This window comes from Rousettus aegyptiacus, unplaced genomic scaffold, assembly GCF_014176215.1.
Source record: "Rousettus aegyptiacus isolate mRouAeg1 unplaced genomic scaffold, mRouAeg1.p scaffold_m13_p_14, whole genome shotgun sequence".
Taxonomy (NCBI): domain Eukaryota; kingdom Metazoa; phylum Chordata; class Mammalia; order Chiroptera; family Pteropodidae; genus Rousettus; species Rousettus aegyptiacus.
In genome coordinates, this window is record NW_023416289.1 from 23,871,332 (window position 1) to 23,897,530 (window position 26,199).

The 26,199-nt window shown below is 45.0% G+C and overlaps 1 protein-coding gene across 1 annotated transcript in view; it reads right to left on the reverse strand.

Moving 5' to 3' along the window:
* CDYL2 (chromodomain Y like 2) overlaps positions 1–26,199 on the reverse strand; it is a 154,410-nt gene that overhangs the window by 10,439 nt on the left and 117,772 nt on the right. Inside the window, exons 3-6 of the mRNA XM_016165915.2 lie at positions 16,660–16,877; positions 9,335–9,507; positions 2,738–2,948; positions 648–791 (exon numbers count right to left, since the gene is read on the reverse strand). Of these exons, the coding sequence (XP_016021401.1) occupies positions 648–791; positions 2,738–2,948; positions 9,335–9,507; positions 16,660–16,877 (746 nt within the window). The remainder of the gene's footprint in view (positions 1–647; positions 792–2,737; positions 2,949–9,334; positions 9,508–16,659; positions 16,878–26,199) is intronic.

Consider the following 26,199-nt stretch of genomic DNA (forward strand, 5'->3'; position numbering starts at 1 on the left):
CTCCCGAAGCACCTTCCTCATTTCCTGAGCAGGCCCTGGGGTTCCAGGAGGGGCCTTCTCTCCGCCTTTCAACAGGATATTTCCATACTCTGCTCAGAGTGACTTAAGAGATAAAATCAACACTTAATTAAAAATCGGCACCTCTGTGGACGTGTTATTTTATTTATCCATTTTTCAGTGTGTCTTCAGAGTCAAACGATGATGTTTAAGAGCGTCAAGAGCTCGGTGGGCAGGAGAAATGAAATACGAGGATAATGTGGACTGTTTTCTCTTGTCTCTTGGCTGGTTTAATACGCTTTGTCCTATTTGCCTTTGCTTCTTGTTTCTTCGAAAAGTACAGATGTTTTGTGTGTTTGGGGTGTTTAAGACTTTCTTTTAGGGCAATGCACTCCACCCCAGAGCATAAATCTCTTCTCGGAGCTTTTTCAAACTGGAAATGATGGAGAATGTCTAATAATGCTGACCATCTCCCTTAGATTTAAGCTCTCAACGCTCAGATGAGGCATCTGTTAAATTACACAGGGCCTTTCATGTACTTCCTGCACGACTTTTGGCAAGTTAACTAGTCCCTTTCAGCGTCATTGAGGATGAGGATCTTTAAAGTGGGTCTATTGCAATGACAAGCACACAAAGACACAGGAACTCACCACCGCACTGCAGGACGCCATCTCCTTGACCCGCAACATGACTTCCTGGCTGAACGTGGTTGGCCAGAAAACCTGGGACACGAGTCCTCTGCTGCATGCCTCCTGGGCAGTGAGTTTCCGCCCACAGAAGAGCATCTCGTTGGCCTGAAAAAGCAAAGACAGGGGCAGGCTGAGAGCCCAGAGCGCCTCCCACATCTGTTAGTGAGACCAGGGCTTGCCATGTGCAACTGTCTCAGCTCTCGAAGGCAGGATTCTTAACCGGGGTCCGATAAGCTTTGGGAACTATAGAGTAATACCATAATGCCAACACAGGGGAACGTCTCTCCTAGTGGCCTAGGGCTGTGCACAGGGACTGCCCAGACTTGAAGGGTGGAAAGCCACCCTCCCCCCTTCCAAGGGCTCCTTTACCCCACTCCGCAAAGAGCTTCCTTTTGCTTTGAAGCTCACAGCTGTCATTTATTGGTTGGGAGGAGCTGCATGGGTAAGGTCCTGGGCACAGACAGAGCACAGTGCAGTCGCTGCTAAAACTCAGCAACAGGTGACTCTCGCACTGGTAATTAGGGCGTAATGGTCACAGCCATGTGATAAGATCCTTACCGCCTTCCTTCAGGATGGATCCCTACCTCCTTCACAGGGCAGACAGCGCCCTCCCTAACCTGCCATCCACCTGCCTCCCCTACTCTTCTTCCCGCCCCATGTGCTCAGCCACTCTTGGATCGATGTTGAAATGCCAAGCTCTCTTAGCCTCTGCATTCGCGCAGAGCTTCCCACTTAGCTCTGGTTGTCACTGATGGGTCATGATGACCCAAAGGACAACTTCTCAGGCCATAGTGGAAACCTTTATCAGGTCGGTAATAAGCCCATGGCATGCACTGGTTAGAGGATGGAAGACAAATATATATGACGTTATACTTATTTAGAAACATCTCTGTCTCAGGAAGGAGAAATGAAAGGGAAGAACTCAGTAGAAGGAGCCAAACAGGATGCAATCAGCAAGAAGAACATGTCTCAATCAGCAACAGTGAGAGTTTCAGAAATGATGGAAATGAAAGAAAGAGAGAGATAAGACTGTGTGTACGATGTTAACATTTTTGTGAACACAAAGGATGGGGAGGAACTGGAGTGGCGCTGATTTGGGGCAGAACACAGTGGCTGAGATCAAAAGGCAGTGTCCGCTTCCTGGACTCCCCGCCTGCCTCATTTTTCTGCTATCGGTGAGCAGCCTAAAGCAGTTCCGAGCGAGGTGCCGAATCCAAATGGTCTTTCCCACCTATAGGCCCTGCTGCATAGGCCACGTGCTGCCAGTGGGGTTAGGGGCTGAGGAGACGACCTGTGTTGGTCTCTTAGTTACTACTCCAGTTTCATGCTATCACCAAAGAGAGACGGCCCACACAGGAGGGATGGAATGGGGGCTCCCGTCCTTCCAGACTCATTCGGGCAGTTCCGCTGGTGGGAGCCTCGTCTAACCGCCCCGCTGTGCAGTTTGGCCCTGTTGCCTGGAGTCATGATTCTCTGGCAGTTTTCTGGGGTCTCCTAGGACCACTAGTGTCTGCGGGCTGAATGCTCCCAGCAATCAAAGGGAGCTGCTAACCAACAAGCTTGAGGAGACCTTGGTGAAGCCTGTGCCGCATCAAAACGACATCAAAATGCCACCTCACAGACCTACGAGACCAACTGCACTTGCTGAACCCCTCTCACGTCCTGGTGGTTCTCATCTCGGTCTCACTCCTCAGGGGCAGGGTCTACTTTGTAGTATTCTAGTTAAGAGCGCAGACTCTGTGTCCCTGTGCCACAACTGTCATTACCACTGTGTGACCTTGGACAATTCACTTAACCTCTCTGATTCTCAACATCCATATCTGTCTAGTGGGGATAACAATTACTCTACCTTCCAGGGTGCTGTGAGGACAGACCGAGTTAATGACCGTCAAGCATTGGCCCCACTGAGTGTTTTCTAAGCGTCGGCTGTTAGCATGGCTCACCGCTGCACAGACTTGCTTCAGGCTGCTGGTGCGGAATGTGACTACAGCCTACAAGGGACTCCATGGCCTTGCTCGAACACTGCTCTGCCTGCTTATGGGGAAGCTTACCAGCGCGACGCCCAGGATCTGGGGGAAGGTGTAGGAGGAGCAGCCGGCGGGTGTGAGGCGGATGGTGGCATAAGGGGTCTGAAACCAGGCCTTCTCGCTGGCCCACACGATGTCGCAGAGGGGCAGGATGGAGGCGCCCAGGCCCAGGGCAGGGCCGTTGATTGCCACCACGATGGGCTTCTTAAACTGGATAAAGGCCTTCACAAAGTCCCTGGGTGGAAAGAGAAGACCCTCTTTAACAGGTGACCGGGCTTGCTGAGACCACTGGACACCCTCGATTCTCCCCAGGCTGAATAAGCTTCCCCAGGTACTGTGAAGCAGGCTGTCAGATGGGGTGGGTGCCAGGCAAGGGTCTCATTCTCCCAGACGCTGGGCCACTGAGCTGCAGTCACAGGCCTGGGACACTCAGGGGTTGGTGCCAGATTTTCAGAGGGGACTTGATGGGGTGATGTGTCCGGGTCTGCCCAGATGGCCTCAGGTCATGCCCATTGAGCCAGCATTACATGGGTTACCCTGTCTGTCCTTCCATACCTTAGGTATTGACAAACTGTAAATACCCTAATGAAGACAGCCTGAATGTTAAGGTTCAGAACCAAAACCAGAACTAGAACCACAAAGAGGTGTTACAAAGAGGTATAACTAAACTAATGGAAAGAAGGAATGAATGTTCCAATGGCACTGGCTGAGGGTGGAGTGGTGAATTTCATCATTATTGGAGGCATTCCAATTTTGGCTGGATGATCACTTTGCGTGATGTTGTAGAGGGAATTGAAGCTACAGACGGATATGAATGAAGATTGATGACATTTAAGATTACTTTCAATAGCAGGAATGGATGATTCTGAATTACGTAAAGAATGCCAGATTCATCAAGGCCCTGTGTGTTAGGCTGGCTTTGACCAAAATTGAGGAAAGATGCTGTGCTGCCCTGGAGGCGTCCGAAATCACGGCTACAGGCTCAGGCAATATCTTAGCTCCCTGACCTGCTGTACTGAGCAAGGTGATAGCCTGCATCTTTAACCATTCAGTGGAGCCTCCTACAAGAACCTCTACTTCCTTTGCCTTAGAATTCTTTTTGCCTTCCCTCTAAGTTGCTATGTTAGAACTGTAAAATTTTAATATTCATCTGGACATGAAGGAAAGATCTAAGATGTCCAGTAAAGCCTGCATCCTTCATTATTCTCAGGTGGCAGATTGGAAACTACCAAGAACTCACAAGAATAAAACCCAGACTCCCAACCATGACCTTGGGCTGCCTCTGCTTACATCTCCAGGCTTATCTCATGTCTCTTACACCCCTGCTCACTGTGCATGAGCCGCACGGGCCTTCTGAGAGTTCGTGGAAAACACCATTATCACAATTTGCAATTATCCTAATTATCTGCTTACTTACTTGTTTCTGAGTCCTCCTCCCCTTCAGCTCCTTAAGAAAACCCACAGGTCTGCCTTGTACACTGCAGAATGAGACCTTTGCATACACGTTGTCTCCATACACGCTGGAATTAACGCTCAGTAAATAGCTATCGAATAGATCAAGATTCCCCCAGGACAAGAGCAAAGACTGCAGATGTGCAGCAGTGCCACACGAGCTATTCACCAGACCTGATGTCCTTCCCTCTTCTTCCTGAGTCTACTGCTAGAACGCATTTCCCAGCTTCCCTTGAAGTGGGCCGTGGCCAAGTAACCAAGAGCCAGCCAACGGAATGTGAGTGGAAACCACATATACACTTTCATGCCCCATGCATGGAAACCTCCCGCCACGCAGTACACCGAGTGCTTTCATCTTGAAAGTGTGGCAATCTCGGAAAACATTTGTTGAGCCACAAGATGGATAGAATCTGGTTCCTGGGTCACCACTTACAGGACAGCCATGGGCTAATCTGTAACATCTGTTTTAGGTTCACATATTCGAGAAGTAAATTTCTATCACAACTGAACCATTATATACATATACATATATATATATACACACATATATATGTACATATATACATATATATGTGTATGTATGTGTGTGTGTGTATATATATATAGGGGTTTATTTGTTAGAGTAGCTAATACTCAGCTAATACAAATGTCAAGCTGATGCATCCTTTCTCGATGGCTACCATTCCCCCCTCCTGATTCTTATCAAAAGATATGGGCATCATGGTGATATGTTGGGATCAGAGTCAACTATGAGAAGACTGCTTAGTATTCCACTGAAGATGGGGTACCTTAGGAGCCATAAGTCCTCATGAAAATATGCACTCTTGAGCCAGGCTTCAGGCATCACATTTCCTGACTCCCGTGTGAGTAGATGACAGTTATCGCAGCCACTGCTGGCCTCACTGACACTGACCCCAAAAGGACGATGCTACAGCGAGGGAGTGCTGGCACCGTGACTCTCTGATTCTTGGTTTTCCAGTGGCCCATTTCCTGGCTTAACTTCTTAACCTCGTGGCCTCTGTCGCTGGTTATAAAGAGTGTGTTTTACCAAATGCATGTGGAGTCTGCAGGCAACATGGGGCTTCTTTGCAGCATCCTTGGAACCACGGGCTTTGAGTGACTTTCGACAGACACTCCATCCCTAAAGACCCTCATACAATTCTAGGATCTTGGATCTCAGCTTGGGAAGGACTTCAAGAGTCATCACGCCAAATCTTCCACTAGGTGCAGAATTCCACCCCCACCCCCCACCCCCAACAGCATCCTGAGGATGCCCCATCTGGCCTCTGTTGAACATTTTCAAAAAAGAGGGTCTGTCCCCATCAAGATGCCTTCCTGCTGTGACCGCGTGCGGGCCTCTCTGAGACTCCCATTCTCTCTGCTCCATCATCCACACGACACTCCTTCAGGAATTCACGTCAGCCCTCACGACCTTCCGGAAGCTTCCCCTTCCATTCCCCAGAAGCTTTCGCTCTGTGATTTCCAGTCTGAGATCTGTGCGGGGCAACAAGGACCCACAAGGAGGGCTAAAGAGACCAGGTGTACACAGCCCTGACCCTCCATCCCCTACCCCCTCCTGTCAGTCCGAGCATTTCATTTCCTTGATATAAAAATGTAACATGCAAACCATCTCCCCATCCTTTTTCTTTCACCTCAAGCAGTCGATTTGTATCGCAAGGGCCCAGTGGATGGAGAAGGCAGATAGCAAACAGGATATTGCATTACAGATGCTGCTGCTCAGATATCTGATCCTAACTCAACAGCGGGGCTGTGCTGGGGAAATGGCTTGCCATCCTCCCCAGCAGCCAAGTCCATCTCGCTCACCCTGGACCTTGCAGCTTCCTCTGCTCAACCTGAGCTCTATGGCTTCTGCCTGCCTGAGCTGCTGAGCTGTTCTGATGTGGCAGAAGGAGCAGGAACTTTGGGGTCTGAAGGAAGAGGTCATCTCAACTCTGCCCCTAACTAGGGGTGAGATCTTAGACAAGCTATCCCATGCTACAGCCTCATTTTCCTCCTTTAGAAAATGGGAAAGCCAATGGTGGGTCCCCATAGGCCATATGAGAATTACACAGGGCCCCAGCACAGTGCCTGGCATGTGGGGAGCCCCGAATCGCGGCTGCTATGACAGGCAGTGCGTCTGCTGGGGAGGGCAGACGCAGCTTCACTCCACTCTCAGTGGTCTACGAGCCACTCTCCTGGCATAAAGGAGACTCAGGAGCAAAATTCTGCAAACAGGGATGTTTGGATTTCATCTGGACCAACTGGCATCTCTTTTGTGACCCAGCTATTCACTCCTTTTAACCAGAGCCGCAGGGTACAGCCTCCCTCTGCCAAAGTCCAGAGCCAAGTCAGCTGAAGTATGAGCACCAGATACACACGGTGGTGGTCACAGTCATCCTGGAGCCCCCAGGGGGTGCTCTAGGATCCCACCTCAGAGTCAGACCCAGGCATAGCTAGAACTTCTGCCTGGGGGTAACAGTAGTAATATGAAAATAATTTTTTATACCTACTCTACTTACTATGTGCAAGGAACAGGCTGAGTATTTCACGTGGATTATCTGATTACCCTTCATCCTAGCAACCTGCTAGCAGGCCATCACATCACCTGAGAGGTCAGGTGAGGGCTGCCTCTCTTCCAGGATGCAGCAGACAGCTTTGTTTGAGCCCTGGAGAGAGGCTTCTGTTGAATGAATCATCCAAGCTCTTCCCACATCTGCTAGTTCATTCAACGAACATCTGCAGAGGGAACACGGCGTGCCAAGTCTTTCGTGCACATGTTTTCTTTAGGAACCGGGGAGAGTGGGGCGAGAGCACTGTGGTGGGTGCTGTGGATGTGCGGCATGCCCAGGTCCTGGAGGTCGGCCCAGCCGAGAGCATGTGTGTCCCAAAAGAACTGCAAGGGATGTCCGTAGGTTATCAGGTTCTATGGCCAAACTATGTTTCGGCCATGCTCGATTTTGAACAAAGGTCTGTCACAGGAGACTTCTCAGATTGTAATTATGTCAACATGCCTGGAAAATCTGCACGAGCCAGGACAGAACTTGCAATGTGGCCCAAACCCATTTATCGAAAGTGCCCTACTCGCAATGCTTCTCTGGAAATCGGCAGAACGTTTTCTGGGAAATGCTTCTCTGCCACTTTGTGTCCCAAACTCTGGAGCGCAGCTGCTGGAGGGTGCACTCCACAGTTGGTGGAGCTGGGGCCTCCCTATAGGCGTCTGGTGGTGATGAGCAAGCCATGGTCATTTCAGAAAATGCACCCATGGGTGCTCTTCTCCACAAGGCCGTATTGTCTGCACCCTGTCCATCCTTTCTTGACATTCCTCGCCCTCCGTTACCACTTCTATCTATCACCTTCCTTTTCCCCCTCTTCTCTTATAACCACCTTTCTTCTCTTGCATAAAAAGTGAGAATCTTTTTTACTTCTGTAACTTTTAGCGCTTTCGATGGTAGAGGAACCTCTTGGTTAGGATGGTGCAGGGCTTCTCAATCCTGGCTGCACATTAGAACCACTGAGAAACTTTAAAACCAAAGATGTGCTGGCCACACTCCACATTTATTAATTCAGGGTCTCCTGGGGGTGCTGCCAAGCTGCTGGGTTTTGAAAAGCTCCCTGGGGAGTCTGTGCTGTCAGGACTGAAACCAGAGGTCTAGGGGCATCCCCATTCCCTCTCCCCTGTCCCGGCAGCTCATGCATTAGGAACTTCTGCCCCCCCTGAAGTATCAGGAAGAACTCCCTGGGCCATCTCTCCCTCCGCTCTGCCTAAAGAGAACTCGCCCTCCTGATGAGATGCCACATGTCTGAACTCCAGTGACTGCTTTTCTCTTAAGGCGACCTAATATGAAGTCCCCTCAAATTTGGGACTTCTGGAAGTCCAGCTAAAGCCTCCACAGAAATTTGTAAATCAGTGGTGGGTTACGGCCGAGGTGTTCCTCAGGCTGCAGAGATGGGTGCCCGGTCTCCGATGGTCCCGTAAGTGAGGAGGAAAGCTTACTGGGGACCACACGTGACAAAGCAGCTGCCAAAAGACAGAGAACAAACCGCCGTGCACATGGCCAGGGCTGTCTGCACCCCAGGGAGCCTGAGGGCGGCATGAAACCAGATGCCTCTTCTCACAGCAGTGCTGAGGCTTTTCACACCTCTTGTGCAAGAGTTCTGCCACCAGAAGCACACGGGTGTTTGGGAGCAGAGACTCCAGTGGATGCTTCACCCTGAAGTGAGACTCAACCCCACGTGTGACAGTGTCGGTGTATCATCTCTGCACCCCCTGGGAGCCTCCCACAGCCACGTGGGAACGAGCCTCTGTGCGATGATGTCGCAGCACAGTGAGACTGGAGGCTCCAGGAAATCCCTACCCTGTGGCCATGGGCTCTGTGATGGCCCATGGAATAAGTGTTCCTTCTCAAGAGACACTTGATCGGCAACACTCGGCTCAGCATCACTGATGCAAGACTCCTGTCTGAGCACGGAGCAAGTGCATATGCCCTTCCCAGGGTGGAGGACAAGGGGCAGCCCTTGCTGGAAGCCACACTCACTTGCTTTTGATAAATTGATACAAATGGGGAAAAAACTACCCTTCAGCATCCCCAAAGAGATACTGATTGTTAGGATCAAATGTCACACCCAGGGTCCCAACTTTTGCCCCCAGAAAATGAGAAGGGAAAACACATTCAATCCTGTTGCATCTGCAAATGCACAGCGGCCCAGGGGACCCCTCCATCCTCCTTCCCGGTGATGAGCACGTCAGCTCCAAGATACAGGAATGCCCAGAAAATCAAAGATTTCACCACAAGGCAGACGCTGGAGTAATGCAGCTAACACATGGGCATTACCGGACACTGGGCTTAATATAAGGAAATAAAATCTCTTTTTCATCGAAAGAACAAAGTGAGATCTAACCTAGAGAGCAAAGACATCCCTTATTGAAGCAGGAAAATACAGGATGCTCAATTAAAATCCTAATTTTAGATAAATAACAAATCGCTTTTCAGTGTAAGTATACCCCAAATATTACAGGGAAGGTACTTACGCTAAAAAACACTACAAACAAACAAACAAACAAACAAAAACTTTGTTGTTTGAAGAACTTAACTGAGCAGCATGCATTTTTATGTGCTCAATTTGGCAAACCTAGGCAGGTCCCCAAGTCCAAACACAAGCAGAGCTCACCTGATGGCTTCTGCAATGCGGGTGCTCTCCTTTCGCCGGTCACTGGACAACCGGCCAATTAGGTAGGAGTAATCCAGGCCGCTGCAGAACACGCTGCCCACGGCACTGAGGAGCAGCAGTTTGCTGTCATCTGTGGCCGCGTTGCACAGCGCTCTCCGGACCTCCTTCATGATCTGCAGGCGGAGAGGGATTTGCAGGGATGTTAAGTGTCCATCTGAAAGCCGAGGGCTTCCAGATTCAAGCCTGCCAAGGCCTCGCCCCTGAATGTTGCCCCTGAACGTAGAGGCAAGTATACCTGGTCTGCCTGTGCAGGGAGCCTCCCCTGAACACAAGCCGCATCCAGACCTTGCAAAGGAACACCAGAACCAGGGCTCACCTACGCCCTCCCCAAAGCGGGCACAGTCGGTTAAGAAGATGGCGGTGACATCACTGGCTGCAGACTTGGGAGCTTGGCTTGGAGTCCTTTAATCCCTGGTAAACCTCTGCAAATCTTTTTCCAGAATTTGCTTGTTTAGCCCTTTTCAAGGTGTGGGAAAAATTCCTGTGCGCACCCCAAGCAAGGCACGCGAGCCATCTCTAGGAGGCCAGTTCATTATACTCTTACTCACCCTTAATTCAACTAAGACCCTCGCACAGCTCGGAGGTGGCACATGGGAAGTGGGCTTTGGCATCAGACCCATAAAAGGTTCAAGGTGCCAAGGAAAACAACCGTCAAACACAAATACTCTATCCAGCTAAACTATCATTCAAAAGCAAGGGTAAAAATTAGGCAACTTTAGTAAAAGAATGTTTACTACTCTTAGACCCTCACTGAAAAAAAAAAAAAAACTAAAAAAGGATTCACTTTAAGGAGAAAAAAAAAACAATATTCAGAAAGAAAATTGGCATCTAAGGAATGACAGCCAGCAAGGAAATTGGCGAATGTATTGAGAAATCAATATAAGAACTGACTATAAAAATCATCATACCGATAGTGACTAATCGAGGGTGGGAGGTTGCACAAGATGGAATTATGGTCCTAGGCAATGATATTGTGTCAGATGAGAGGACAGATGATTAGAGAAAAGCATGCCCGGGTTGTATGTCTGGGAGTGGCGGTGAGGTGATAATTACATTTAGGTTCTGCTATGTGTACATAACGTAAGGATAACTTCTTAAAAGTACATCGTGAATTATAATGAATGGAGGAGCATGAAATAAAGAAAGCTCAATCACCCAATCCAACAGAAATTAGGGGAAAAGCAAAACTCAGCACAAGAAGTGTATGGTAAGAGAAAGCAAGGCATGCACTTGCCTGGGTGCAGCCGAGAGTCCTCTGGGGGAGACATTAAGTGAATAGGCTTTTAAAGGATCGTTATTAATTATTCAATAAGGCATAATCATAGGATATAGTGTAGAAATATTATGAGAGTATTTTTTAATGTACTTTTAAAAAAACACTTCCCCCACCCCCCACTTATTAAGCACTTAGAGGTACTAGGGATTGCACCAGATAATTTCCACATAATACTTTATTCCAAATGAAAATCCTGAAAGATAGAGGAATGATATCCCAATTTTGCAGGTGAATCAAGGAACACTCAGAGAAGTAAGCTGCCCAAGGTCACCAGGAACAAGCAGAACCACGATGCAAATCTCCCCCCAACATCCCTTCAATTTCTACTACTCCATACTGCAGGATGACTTAGGTAAATGGATGAATTTAAGCGGAAAAATCATCCATCTAAATCAAGAATCTCCCAGCCTGTGCTCTGTGAGAATGGGAGAAGCACTTTCTACTCTAATAGGGTATAAACCACAGGTTTTCATTTTGAATCAAAAAAGGTAACAGGCCACTATCTTGTGGTCCTTTAATCCATCTGCCTCCAGAAATAGACACACTCTCACCTATATACGAACTCTATTTCTCTGAGAGGCAAATAAAAGAAAAGCCTGCTGTAAAGACATGATTCTACACATGACTCATAGAGTGGCCTCTCTGAGGTCACACTTACTTGTCAATTAGTAAAAACAAAATTAAACAAAAAAGCCACCTCCTTCATGAGTTAAAGGGAAAGCAAATTTGTCTTACTGATGCAAGAAAAGTACAAACTACATTTTTTTTTTTTAATTAAAAAGAAATTACATCTAGTTAGTATGGCGTTCCTTTGCCTTTCTCGTGTTGATAATCCAATTTGGACTGACAGCTCAGGTTTCACTTTCTCAAAGGACCCAACATTTTATAATGTAACTGGTTTATTTAAAGTAAAATGTTCTAAAATTATTACCCGCCTTTGCCTTCTTAAACAGAATACATCGCACACATGTAACTACCTCCCAGTGGTCACTTGCTAGCCTATAATGACCCAGTCCCTTCAGAGGCTCTGGGGCTATAACAAATGCTCCCAGACTGCTCTGCATTTTGAAGTCCTATATCTGTTTGTGAGATTTATTCCTTGCCATGTACTTGCTAGCTGCTACTTGCTCCTGCTGTTAGTGTCAGCTAGAGAAAGCACATTCCTCCTCTGCTACTTCTAGCTTCTGATCTGCCATGGGTTGGAAGCAGATAACCAAATCCATTAGAAACAGGTGTAAAGGGAAGGAGACCAGGCTTTCTCTCCCCCATATCTTTACTCGCTGAACTTAGTCACTCAAGGTCCATCTCACCTGTGACCACCATCGTGAAGGTCTTTCTAAAATTCCCCGACTAAACGCAAGCTCTTCCTTCTTCTGATGCCCCCGCTGTTTTAAATCCCTGGTCTGACACTTCCTACAAACTCCCTGGTAGAATGAGTGCATCCTTACCTTATCCTGCCTCCTACCTGATTTAAATCCCTGTGATAGGTAGCCTCTAAGATGGCCCCCAATGATCCCCTCCTCTGGTATTCCTGCCCCGTGAAATCCCCTCCCCTGAGTGTAGACTGGACCTAGAGACTCATGTCTAACCATGAGAATACAGCAAAGTGATAGGATGTCTCTTTCAAGATGAAATTAGGATACAAAAAGACAGTAGCTTGTCTTGGCCATCTTCTCTTGCTATCTCCCCTTCTTCATTCTGGGGAAAGCAAGCTGCCATACCATGACTAGCTCTATGGAGAGGCTACTCTATATAGTCCACGTGAGACCCGCCAACAGCCACTGGGTGAGTTTAGAATTGGGCCCTCCTCTGAGGCTCAGCTGAGGCTGCAGACCCAGCCAACTCCTTTGACTGCAGGTTTATGACAGTCTCTGAGCCAGAAGCATCCATCTAAGCCATGAATGGAAAGTGTGTGATAATAAATGTTTGTTGTTTTCAGATGCTAAGTTTAGGGCAATTTATTATGCAGTAACAGATAACTAATATAATCTCTTAAGAGCTAAAACAGTATTCTACTCTTCTGAATAACCCTTGTAACGCCTAGTTTCACATTTCTGAGCATGAAAGAAAGTGAGGGTGACTGGAGTGCCGGAGAAAAGAAGAAGAGACAAGGCTGGAGAGGCAGGCAGGATCAGAACTCACGGGCCTCGTGAGCCACGTGATTCTTAACCAGAGTGATCAGGAGCCACTGGTGTATTTGAAGTGTTTGTGTGTGTGCGCGCGCACGCATGCATGTATGCATATGTTTATGCAGAAGGGGTGACTTGAACAGATTTGCATTTCCAGTAGATCGCTCTGTCTGCCTTGTAGAGAATGAATTACAGGGCAGGAAACGTGAAAGGGGAAAGATTTGTTAGCAGATTATTACAATAGTTCAGAAAAAAAAAAAAAAAAGCCCAGCAGTTTGAATTATAAGGGTCATGATGGAAATCGAGAAAGGAAACATATTAGAGAACTATTCAGAAGTAAAGTTAACAGGCCTTGGGGATGGCGTGGACATGGAGGGACTGATCGAGAGGGTGCGAGGCATGACTCCTGCACGTGTGGTGTGCTCCTATGGGTGATGGAGCCGTCTGCTGAGGCTGAGAGCTCCGGAGAAAACCAGAAATTGAGTGAGAGCTCGAGTTCTTGTCCTAATGGGGAAGTGGATGAGCTTTAAATCACCAAGACTTTGAGCAATCTATTTTGCTGGCTCTTTCTTTAAGGGGTATTTTCATTATTCTCCTGGTCCTTTGCTATATTCCAGATAGGAGATATATTATAACATACCTGATAGCCTCAGAATCCAGCTAACAAACCCAGTAACGTATGAATTTCTGCCCATGAGGCCAATGCCACCTATACAACTAGAAAAAGAAATTCACTTATAACTGTGAAGGTGGCCCCTTCCCAGTTCCTCCATGATCAAGCAAGACTGAGTCATTTCTTGGCCATTAAATCACTTCTGTTTCATCTTAACAGTGATGGGACATTTACTAAACACCTCTTATGTGTCAGGCACCCTGAGAGCCTCTTTGCACACATCACCTCTAAACCCCCAAGCAAGATCTTATATGATTTCTATAAATAAGGAAGCTCAGGGAGGCAAAGTAACTTCCTAAGGTAACAGAAGTGGTGAGTTGGTGGAGGTAAGGTTTAAATCCAGGTCTGCTAGACTCCAAAATCTATATTCCTCCAATAACTCTACCTCTCCATTTCCATAGGATCTTTCTTTCAGACCTACTTTACCCAGTTAGCTAGCTTATCCATTTGGTCAATCCACTTTGGTTACTGAGACAGCTGAAAACACCAGATCAATATTTTTTTCCTTTCTTCTCCTGCTCTGTTAGCAACAGACACCAATTAGAAATGAACCTCTAATTAACCAAGCCCACATCTCAGGAGGTAAGAACATATGCACCTTAAATCCATTGGATGCAACACACTTTCCAGGATGAGCAGGTGACAGTTAATATACAAGGCTGCTCCAGAGACAGAATAAACTGGAAGACTTCACATTTATTCGATTAATTGAAGGAAATGCTGTATCTTTTTAAATCATGCTTTTAAAAAATAGTGATATAGAAAAAAAAAATCCAAGCTTTAGTCTCATGTGGATGTGTCATGATGAGCATAAAGTAACACGGGGTAAACCACAGGCTCTGGACTTCTCTGAATCCTACACAGAGGTCTACACAGGAGAGACCCCAAGCTGGTTCCTGAAGGTGGCAGAGGGAGAGACTCCAGAACACCATGCTTAGGGGAGGGACAACGAGCGACCACCAGCCCCACAGACTGGGCAGGCTTGAGACACATCTCTTCCCTTACAGGTTGGCAGCATTCCTATCACACCCACAGTCCCATAACAGAGCCATCGTTTATGTAAATCACAATGATAAGACATGTGATTACAGGTTCAAGGACACAGCACCTCCCATGCCATCCAACTTCCTGGATCTCGCCAAGTGTCCTGCATACATTGGGCAATGCCAGGCCATCCTGCCAATCCCAGTCTGGGTAGGCAGCCACTCCTTGACTGTGTCCCCCCAAACACATCCCTATATCAACTCTCCATGTCTTCGCTGCTACTATGGACATCGGAGTACAGGTAATTTCAGGGACAGGAAAAGGGGGGTTCGGAGTTAACTGTCTTCAATGGGCCAGGCACTGGGCTGAGTTCAAGAAACAAAATGGTGGGAAAAAACAGCAACCGTCCTGAAGCTTACATTCAGCTAAGCTGTGCGACCTTAGGCCTGTTAAGTTTTCTAAACTTGTTTTCTCATCTGCAAAGATGTGGATCATCATAATCCTGCATCAGAATTGTGGGGTGAAATGGGACAAATAGCAAATACAAAGCAGGAAGAGTCACTGCTAGCTGGCACTGTCCTGGCTCTCGTCATTTACCACTCTGCCGCCCTGTCCCAGCTCAGTCGAGCTGGAGAGGACCACTTGGATGCGTGTTTCCCACATTTGCACCATCAAGAATCTCTTTAAAAAAATAAACTCTTCATTGCCCCCAAGAACCCCATATTTTAAATGATGTTAGCTACCTAACTGCATTAAGCATTCATTATTTCCCTGTTTTATTCAACTAAGACAGTGGTATGATTAGCATTTAAAAAGTAATGTAGAGAAAAGATAAATTGGGCTTCATTAAGATTGTTTAAATTGTGCATCAAAGAACACTATCTAGAAAGTAGACAACCCAAAGAATGGGAGGAAATTTTCAAACCATATATCTGATAAGGGTATAGTATCTAGAATATATAAAGAACACGAAAAACTCAATAACAAAAAACACGCCCCAATTTTAGAAATAGGCAAAGGACTGGAATAGATATTTCTCCAAAGAAGATTAACAAATGGCCAATAAGGACATAAAAAGATGCCCGATATCATTAGCAATCAGGAAAATGCGAATCAAAGTCACAATGAGATACCACCTCACACCCAGTAAAATGTCAATGATAAAAAAAGATGAAACAACAAGTGTGGGCGAGGATGTGAAGAAATTAGAACCCTCATGAACTGCTGGTGCAAGTGTAAACGGATGGAGCCCCTGTGAAAAATAGTTGGGCAGTTCCTCAAAAAGTTAAATATAGTCACTTTATGACCCAGCAACTTCACAATTAGGAATACATCCAAGAAAACGGAAAACATATGTTGTCCCAAAAACTTGTGCACAAAGGTTTGTAGCAATATTATTTGTAATAGCCAAAGTGGAACCGACCCGAACTCTCCATCATCTGAAGAACTAATTGACAAAACGTAACACACCCAAACAGCAAAAAGGAATGAAGTACTGACACATGCCACAGCATGGATAACCCTCGAAACCATTATGCTGAGTGAAAGGAGCCAGTCCCAGAAGACCACAGACAGCAGGATTCCATTCGTATGAAACGACCAGAACGGGCGAGTCCAGAGAGAGGAAGGAGGCTGGTGACTGCCAGCGCCTGGGGCAGGGAGGACAGTGTGACTGCGAGTGGGGACCGGGTTTCCTTTGGGGCTGACGGAAACATTCTGGAATTAGTGGTGATCACTGCACGACTTGGTGAATATACTAAAAATCGCGGAACTGTACATTTTAAAAGGGTGACATTTATGGTATGTGAATTACATTTCGATAAAAAACGTAAGTGAGCTGAGTAAATATAATTCCATCTAAAGCAGAGAAATCAAACATGTTAATTATGATGCAGCCTAGCTGGAAAAGCCCAAGATCTGACTGGATTCTGGGGCCACCCGCTGACTAGTCCTATGACCCTGACCAGTTGGTTGAATCTCTTCTGTTTACCAGGGTCTTCATCTGTAAAATGGGATAATATCATTACCTGGTCATAAAGATCAAATCAATATGTATGTAAAATGATTAAAAAATTGTGTCCTATAGTTAAATGTGTGGGGACAGGGGTGACTATTTTCATCAGCTCTCTGATGGAATGAAGATAAAGCCAGTGCCCCAATCTGATGAGTGAAAGACCCTCCCCTGCAGTCCCGTCCCCCTCACCTCGGGGGTCAGCGCGTTGTTGTCCGAGGTCTGACTGGACAGCAGGATGTGTGTGAACCCCTCTTCCTTCCGCACGACAATGTCCCGAAACCGACAGTTGCTTTCATTCTGGCGGACGCTGTACCTGAGCCTCTTGTCAAAGACATAGTCCTTCTCCGCTTCCAGCTTCCTCTTCACCGGGCTGTGCATGTTTAATCCCCCGTTGGTCAGAGCAGAGCCTTCCAAAATCAGATAAACCAAGTGAGAAACCAAGACAGGAAAAATCGCGCAAGAGTGAGATCAGAGAGCATTCTGGTTTTCACTGGCAGGGTCGGATGTGCTGGAACCCCGTGCACCCTCTGTGGTGAAGGTCCCAGGCCTTAGCTGCTCTATCTCCAAATTCAGAAGAGGGCAGAGAGGGCCCCATGCGATACTTGACTCCCCTCTCCTTCCGCTTAGATGACTTCAGCAAACAGGAACCCATGCCTAGAAAACTATGGCCATAAAACAAAACAAAAGCACTGCGGCTTCATTCGCAATCACCAAAAACTGAAAGCAACCAACATGTCCTTTACTAGGTGAATGGATAAACCAAGGGGTCCATTCATACAATGAAATATTATTCGGCAATAAAAAGAAATTAGTTATCAAGCCATGAAAATACATGAACGAATCTTAAATGCATATAAGTGAAAGAAGCTAGTCTGAAAAGGCTACAGATTGCATGATTCCAATTATATAACATTCCAGAAAAGTCAAAAATATAGAAACAGTAAAAAGGTCAGTGGTTGCCAGGGGTTCAGGTGCAATAAGAGGAGGGTGGAATAGGTTAAGTGCTGGGGATTTTTTTAGGGCAGGAAAACTATTCTGCTTGATACTATAAAGGTGAATGTAAAACGAACATTTGTTGAATCCCAAATAACTTCGTAGCACAGACAATGTACTTTAAGCAATTAAAAAAAAAAAGAGAGAGATTGGGGGAATGCAAGGATGGAATGCAGCACGGGATAAAAGAATCTACCTGTATTACTACAAATGTAAGAAATAACCTCGTCGAAGAGGGGAGGGGGGAGGTGCTGACCCACGGAACGTCAGGAACGAGTGGAGTCTGCAAAGCTACAGGCAAAACAGCCTTACAGGGCACCGCACTCCAGCTGATGAAGCCGACTCCCAGGGAGACAGGTGTGAGCTAAGAATTTTGATACCACGGGGGGTGGGGGAGGTGGTGGTGAAAAAAGCAAAGGGATGAAGAAGCACAAATTCGTAGTTACGAAACAGTCCCAGGAATTCAGAGTACGGCACAGGGAATGCAGTCAATATCGTTGTGACGGCTGTGTGTGGTGCCAGGCGGATGCTAGCGGAATCGGGGGGTCACTTCGTAAATTATACACATGTCTAACCTCTGTGCCGCATACCCGAGACTCATATGAAATAATAGAAAAGAATTCTGATACTACGATACATGCATGCGGAAACTGAACAACTAAGTAGAGGGCGGACAGTAGGAATAAGGTTTCTCACCAATGAAGTGAGAATTTACTGATAAGCAAGGGGAGGAGGCTAGAATGACCCAGGTGGTAATGGATTAAGGTCGAAGACCTCAATATGAACTCACATTTAGCTTAACACAAATAGGGACGGTTACATACGGAAACAGTTGCAGATAAGCGCATGTACACAGGTTGGTACACACATGTGCACTTCCCTGCTCTGTCAGCTGAGGGGGCCCAGAATCAATGGCCTCCCAACAGCAGCCAGCACATACCCAGGAATCAGATCTTGGCTTCTGACACCATTCTCAATAAAAGAAACCAGGGCTCCCTAGAGAAGTGGTTGATTCTAGGACTGGCATAGGAAATATAAGCTGAGGGTGGCTAAAAGGACGTACTAAAAAAAAAATTAAAAACAACCTTCACAATGATGGGCCTATGTCAAAAGGACACAGGTGCCAACTGAAAGAGCTCCTGATGGCCAAAGATGGAACAACTTGAGCACCAAACTACAGGATTACATTAAAACCGGAAGTATAAAGATTCGTGATATAAATAAAAGATTGAATAAATGAAGAAACGGGAGAGAAGAGACAATTCTCCCACACGCAAGAATTCTAAATAGTTTATGTGGACACTCTGCCTTCAAGGAAGGGCAGCGTAACTACCCACTCTCTGAGTGTGGCCTGCGCATAACACAATGTGGAAAGCTGGGCGCGTGGGGGAGAGTAACTTGACAACAGCGAGCCCTGGTTGGGGCAGATGGAGAAGCCAAAGTCTCCTCAGCAGGCGATCAAGGTCCACATCAACAGTGGTAAGTGGTGCTGATGGCATGCAGCCTTGATTATGGTGTGAGGAGAATGGCACTGGCCTCTGTGATCTTCCTCTCAAAAAACCACGTAGTGAGATCTTTGAACAAATCTGAATTGATGGATATTCAACAAAATCCCTAATCAGTACACTTCAAAACTGTGAAGGTCATCAAAACAAAACAAAACAAAACAAAAAAACAGGGAAGTCTGAGAACTGTCACAGTCCAGAGGGACCCACAGAGACGTGAAAACTAAGAGCTACGTGAGCTCCTGGATGGGAGCCTGGAACAGACGTTAGATAAAAACTAAGGAAACCTAAGTTATGTATGTACTTCAGTTAATAATAATATGTCAGTATTGTTTCTTCAACTGTAACAACTGTACCATACTAGTGTCAGACATCGGTAACAGGAGCAGCTGAGTACGAGTATGTAGAAACTCTCTGCATTGTCTTCCCATTTTCTCTGTAAATCTAAAACAGTTTAAAAAATGAAGTGTATTTTAAAGAATACATTTTAAAATTAAGTTAACAATACATTTTTTTAAAACCACAACTTCCCAGGCGACTCTGACGTGCAAGCAGGTTTGAGACCCTGGTGCAGTGGTTCTTCCTTTTGAGCTGTGAAAAACCAGTCTGCTGGGCCCACCCCACGCTGCTGCCACTGCTCTGGAGACCAGGCTTTGAGAACCTGGATCTGGACAACGCAGAGATTTGTCCATCACCAGGCGCCCACCCTCCACCCCCAAGATGCCAAATACAAGCAGTCTTCCTCATGCCCTATGCTTGGGAGCTGATGAAGGTCTGGAAATCTTGCTGAATTTAGCATTTCTGCTGGGGGTAGGGGTGTGACTGCCCTGTGCAGGATGGGGCAGCATCTCTGAGAGGACCTCACTAAGTTGCAGTGATGTGGGACAAAGGGTACAAAGAAACAGAGCAAAAGGCTTCCTAGGTGCTAAGCATCGTTGGAAGCTTTCATTGTGTTTTTGGCAGGGAAGGGAAAGAATTCGCTATGGAGACTGAAATGCTGCATCCCAACCAGAAGCCGGCCCCTGAGGCCAATCCAGCCCGCCTTGGAAAACTTCTGGGTGGATGGTATGGGCACCTCCTGGCTGCTGATCCTCAGGAAGCAGGGACAGAGGATCCAATGGCATAACATAGTTAAAGGTCTCACGACATAGTAAACAAACAGAAAAAAATTATGGCTCTCACTTGCTTTGTAATCATTATGACCTGGCTCATCACAAAAGTATTCCTGTAATATTTCCTGTGTGAATCCTGTCTCTCCAACAATACCGTAAAGTGCTTTGAGGGCAAGGTCACTGTTACACAATGCAGCCCAGCCCAGCATAATACCGGGCACCAAGAAGTTCACGGGATTGTTCCTTGGCCTGCGGAGCCCTGGGTCCACCTTTGGGTGGACTCAGATGCTTAATAAGCACGGAGGTCTTAGAATCTCAAGAACCAAGCCAAAGGCAAGGACCAAGAAATGCTTCACTGGAGCCCTCGTCACGCATGCCGGGTCTCCACGCAGGTGAGCACTCAGCAGCAAAGGGGCACAGAGACACAGTGGCCTGTGTCATCTTACAGCTCCCACGAAGCCTCCTCATCTTGTACCTTTCCGTTACTCAAAGCAACTGGGCTTTGTCAAACACCACAATGCGGGGAAAATGATTCGATGAACTCCGGAAAGTAAACGGGAGCATTTAATTAAAAGGCTTGTGTAAAGGAAGCTGTTTCTTCAGGGTTAACCTCAAAACCTCCTCGGAAGGGCTTCCGCACTGGAGCTGGCCTCGGTCTCTGCAGGAGCCCAGGCACGTCTGTGCTGTGGACCTGCTGGCAGACGTTGGCACGGCACAGAAGCTGCTCTCAGTGGGCACTGGCTCTGGCCTGGGGAGAAGTCAGAAGCTCGCGGCTCTGGTACATCAGTGCTTTCCAGGGCTGGGAAATGTTTAATTGAATCCTCCTGTCCCCCAACCGAATCGAAGTGCTAATAAACAATTCCATCAAGGAGGAGGAGGAGGAGGTAACCTGCTCTGAGCAGCTCAATATGTTGGCTCTAGCTTTCTCAATAGCCCTGCAAAACCATCGTTGTGAGCCCATTTTGCAGATAAGGAAAAGTGAATAACTCGCTGGAAGTCAAAAAGGTTTTTATGTGGTAGAGTCAGGACTGAAGCCAGCTGCCTTCCATTTAATTGATTGATTCATTCAAAATTGATTTATCACTTCCTATGGGCTTGCTAGCTATCACACTAGACGATAGAAATTGAAAAAAAGAAAAAATTAGAGCAATAAGGTCTCTGCCCTCACAGAGTTTACTTGGGGTGGAGGAGATGGAAAGTAACCAAGTAAACTAATACCTAAAATAATTATAGACAGGAAAACAACATAATTATGTGATAATGAATAATGGGGGAGGGGTGTCTCTGTGAATTCAAGGCCTTTTTCCCAATCAGGATGCTTGGCTAGAGTTTCCAATGGTGAATTGAAAGATGCACTATTTCCTGACAAGGAACTCCTTAGGGCCTGAACTCACATCATCTGCAGCTGCATTACATCACATTTCTGATTATGAGTGGCTGAAACAGGTCCCGTGTTTTAGGAGATGCAGAGGAAAGTTGCCCTGAAGAGCCTATCACACAAACCTGACTTGCAGCTGCTTTCAAGGCCTCTCCCCTGCAGGGGCATCTTACTCCCCTGAAAGACTGCGGCAAGCTGGCAAGGAAGACGCCATGGAAAACAGAACATGCCAGGAGCATGGAAGTTGAAGGCTTTACAGCCAGGCAGTATAAAACTCCCAGCCCTGCATTTGCTAATTGGAAGAGCTAGGAAGTCACATGAGCTCTTGAGCGTTAGTCTCCTTAATTATTAGATGGGGTCAACATACCTACTTCTTAGGATTGTTCTACGCTATTTTAATTTAAGAACTGATATGGGATTAGCAAGAGCCTGGCTCATCGTAGGCGCTTCATAAATGTTAGTTGAAGGATGCCAAGTCATTTCAAAAGAGAGGAATTAACTGGTGAGTCTTCATAGCCATGACTTGCCTGCCCCTAAGCCCACACCCTCCCTCTAAGTCCAAAGCACAGATTCAGGCCCAGAGAGGGCACATTCCAGTTGGAGGGGACTGACCGCACTGCTGAGCCCAGAAATCAGGGTGAAACACGCCAGCCTTCAGACCTCCACACCCCCTCTCGTGGGCTACAAGGCTAGGTGGCTCACTGCCCTCTCTGTGTCCCCACACGCCACATGTGGAATGGGAGAAACCATTCCTGCCTCAAAGGATTGTTGTGAAGAAAAGGAAATGATGCATGCTGTGTTTCTGGGCCACAGGAAACCCCTCCGTCATGCTAGTTTCCTTCCTTCTGTGCCCTTCAAACTTTCTCACATTCCTTCCTTCAGAATACAAAGGAATACATGCCATTAAGAAAGCTCCATAAAATTATGCTGACACAACCCCTCTGCTGCAAACATGCAGATAAATACTAGGCTCGCCAAAAATCTAATCGTCGGTGTGTGTGAGAGAAGCAGAACATAGACATGAAGCAGCAAGTGGGCCTGGGAGCTGAAGTGGTGGGCAGGACGCAGACTCAAGGGCAGCAGAGACCAAATTTCCCACGCAAGATAGGAGACAGGACCCAGGCCCAGCACTAGGGAATGGCATGAGGCCCCTCCATGAAGGCAGAATAATAACAAACCCATATGTTGTCCAAAGCTAAGGCTTTACTAGGAGCTCTGGGCCAGGTGCAGGCAAACACAAACTATTACAGAAAGGAAGAGAAAGAAAGCAAAGAAAAACAAAACAAAAACTTCCCTCTTGAAATGAGCCCCTATACCAAAATTCCAAAACAGGAAGATATCTAATGCTTAGAAATCGAGCCAACAAGACTAACGTGTGACATAAATTAAAATGACTGTGAGAAATAAAATGAATATCACGAAACAATCTGACAAGGGCTTTAAAATAGCAATGTTGAGATTGTTCAACGTGATAGATGTGAGGAAAACATTCATTTAAAATAAACAAGAAATTCTCGAACAAAAGCAGACAGAAAAGAAACAAGAACAGGGGTAAAGAACTAATTAAAAAGCAAATGGCAATTAGGAAAAAACATGCACATATCACAGATAAAAACAAAGACCCCCAAGTCATAAAAAAGAAAAAATTTAGACACTGAAGAAAAAAAGACCAAAACATCCTCCAAGAAAAAATGGACAAAAACTATAGACAGATATCCACAAGAAATGGCACTCAAACACAATAAAGGATTTCGACTTCACTCAATAATGCAAATTAAAACTCATAATAAAATAAAAATTAAAACTATCCTGAGATAACATTTCTTACCCGTCAGCTTGGCAAAGTTCAAAATTTTGGAAATACTCTGCTAGAGAGGATGTGGAGAGCTGGGCATTCTCTAAATGGTGGCTGGAATGCAAAATGTTACTACTGCTATGTAAGGGACTTTGGCAATATCTGACAAAACTGTTTATGCATTTATTCTCAATCCAGCAATCCCATTTCTAAAAAATTAATGTGAAAGCATGCCTCTAACAGTAAGAAAATATATGTGCATAAGATTATTTTTATAACATTATTTACAACTGCAAAATATTGGCAGCTACCTAAATATACGAACATGATTTGAGAAAGTAAAATATGGTGCATCCACATAATGGAATATGATGCAGCAGTAAAAAAGAATGAGACCTATCTCTATCAATATGGAGGGATTTCCAAAACATATCTTCAAGTAAAGAGAGGCAAGATGCAGAAGTATTTTACCTTTAGTGTAAGAAAGAAGGGGAAATAGATAAATCTGCTTCTTTTTGGCAAAAAGAAACACAGGAAGAATAAACCACAAAACAATGAACTTGGTTACCCACAGGCGACTGGCAGAAAGAATAGAGTAGAAGGGCTGGGGAAGGAGTGACACTTCTCTGAGTATATCGTTTTGTTTAATTTCTGAAGTATGGTAAAGCACATTAAGAAAATAAAATCAATGAGGTTAGGGGAAAGTAAACTGAAAGCAAATAAAAAGAAATTAATCATTTCAAATGAATAACATAAGCACGCTAAATGGGGTGAGAACCAATAGAAATCACTTTTGAATGCAATATTATGATTATATATACCCTCAAATGAATCTTGAGATACGGGTGGAGTAATTCTAAAATTATTTTATGAGCAGTATAGGGTTGAACAAATGGATAAATGGATAATATTATGGAGATACATACAAAGAGACATGAAAGAAGAAACATACAAATATGGAATGGGGAAGGCAAGGAAGAATCCAGTGGAATTTAAAACGGAATTGGAGGTATCAGTATGCACTTATGATTTAAAAATTATATACGTATACATTAATATATATTTCTAAGCTCTGCCTAAGAATAAATAAAACTTTAATAGCAATGAGCGCACTTAGATCCCAGACATTGGCTTCTAAATACCAAGGGCTGCTTCCAAGGTTGGGACAGGCAAGGTACAAGTTGGGCTGGAAAATCTTGTAGCTGGAAATGAGGAAGTGATCAAAAATATAACCAGGCTGTCATTAGGACATCTGAGGCAGCTCGAAGAGTCTCTCACTGGCTGAACCTGGAACAATTTAAATACAAAAATAAGTAAGGGCAATAAATGGAATATAAACTGTTGCATAAATAAGAATCCTCAAGTCTATACTGATAATAGACAGAGATGACAGAAAGGCATACAGACAGACTGACAGATAAATTATAGATGGAAAAGTGAGAAGAAACAATATCAATTATTTCAGTGGAGATGAGTAACTTAAATCTAATCTTGACGAAACATCAGACAAACCCAAAGTGAGGAACACTCTGTAAAAAAACTGACTTCTAGTCTTCAAAAATGTTAGTGTCATTAAAGAAAACAGAATGAGAAGTTGTTCCAGATTAAGGGAGATTAAAGAGACATGACAACTAAAGCCATCTTGGGATTGTGGGCTGAATTCTATATTGGAGGGGAAGAAAACCTACGTAAAGGACATTACTGAGATAATACAGAAAACTGGAAGATGGACCGCAGATTAAATAAAAGTATTCATCAATACTAAATTTCTTGAAGTTCATAACTATACTCTGTCGACTTAAGAGAATATCCTTTTTCTTAGAAAATACCCATACTGAATATGGAGGGGTAAAGGTGTGATGCATGCAATCTACATTCAAACAGTTTAGAAAGAGAATAATTTGTAGATAATTTATATAATCATTTGTATATAAGTTATGAGTGTATTTATGTGCGAGTCTATGTATTTACATACACAAGCACACACACACAAAGAGAATAAACTTGGCAAAATGTTAAAAACTGGCAAACCTGAAAAGGGATTCTTTACGATGTTTTCTATAAATTTAAAATTACTTCAAAAGAAAAACACACTTTGTAAAAAATAAATATTCTGCGTATAAGAATCAAATTAAAATTCCACACAAGGAATAACTCTAAGAAAGGAATATTAAAAGAGATAACAGCTGAATATTTTCCAGAACTTAAAAAACACTGGTTCTTAGTTTGCATGAGTACTCTCAGTACAAAGCAGGATAAAAGACAAATGATAATGAAACTGTAGAATGTCATGAACAAAAGAAAAAATCTTAATATATAGCACAGAGGGGAAAATCCCATAACCAAAAAGGGATGACAGACTGATAGCGAAAGTAGTAACAGAGGCCTAAAAAATGGACTATCATCAAAATGCTGAGAAAAATAACTGTCAACCAAGAATTTTATACCCAGCTAAAACAGCATTTAAAGGCCAAAGTAAATGAACATTCTCAGACATCCCAACACTAAGAGAGTTTATTTACCACAGACTCTAATAAAAGAATTACAAAGAAAAATGTCAGCAAATCGAAAACTTAGTTCATAGGAAGACGAGATAAAACAAAGTAGATTTTTACAAATTTAGTAAATATAATTACTGGCTTCAAAAATAATAAAAATAATGTTTGGTGTTTAACAACATTGGGTCGACAAAACGAAAACAAGATGTTCAGTGAGAAGTTAAAAGTCGAATAGGGTCCTCCTTGCTCTATTCAACAGGAGGACATCAATATGTATGATAAAATTAAGAATACAAATATAATCTATAGCCAGGTTGCAAACCAGCCCGGGGAAAGGGGAAAATATAAGATGTATCAATTCAATAGGAAATAATGTAAAGGCCAGGTGAAGGGGACGGAAGAAGGATCACAGAAAAAGAATGACAAAAAGAAAATACAAAACAGAAGA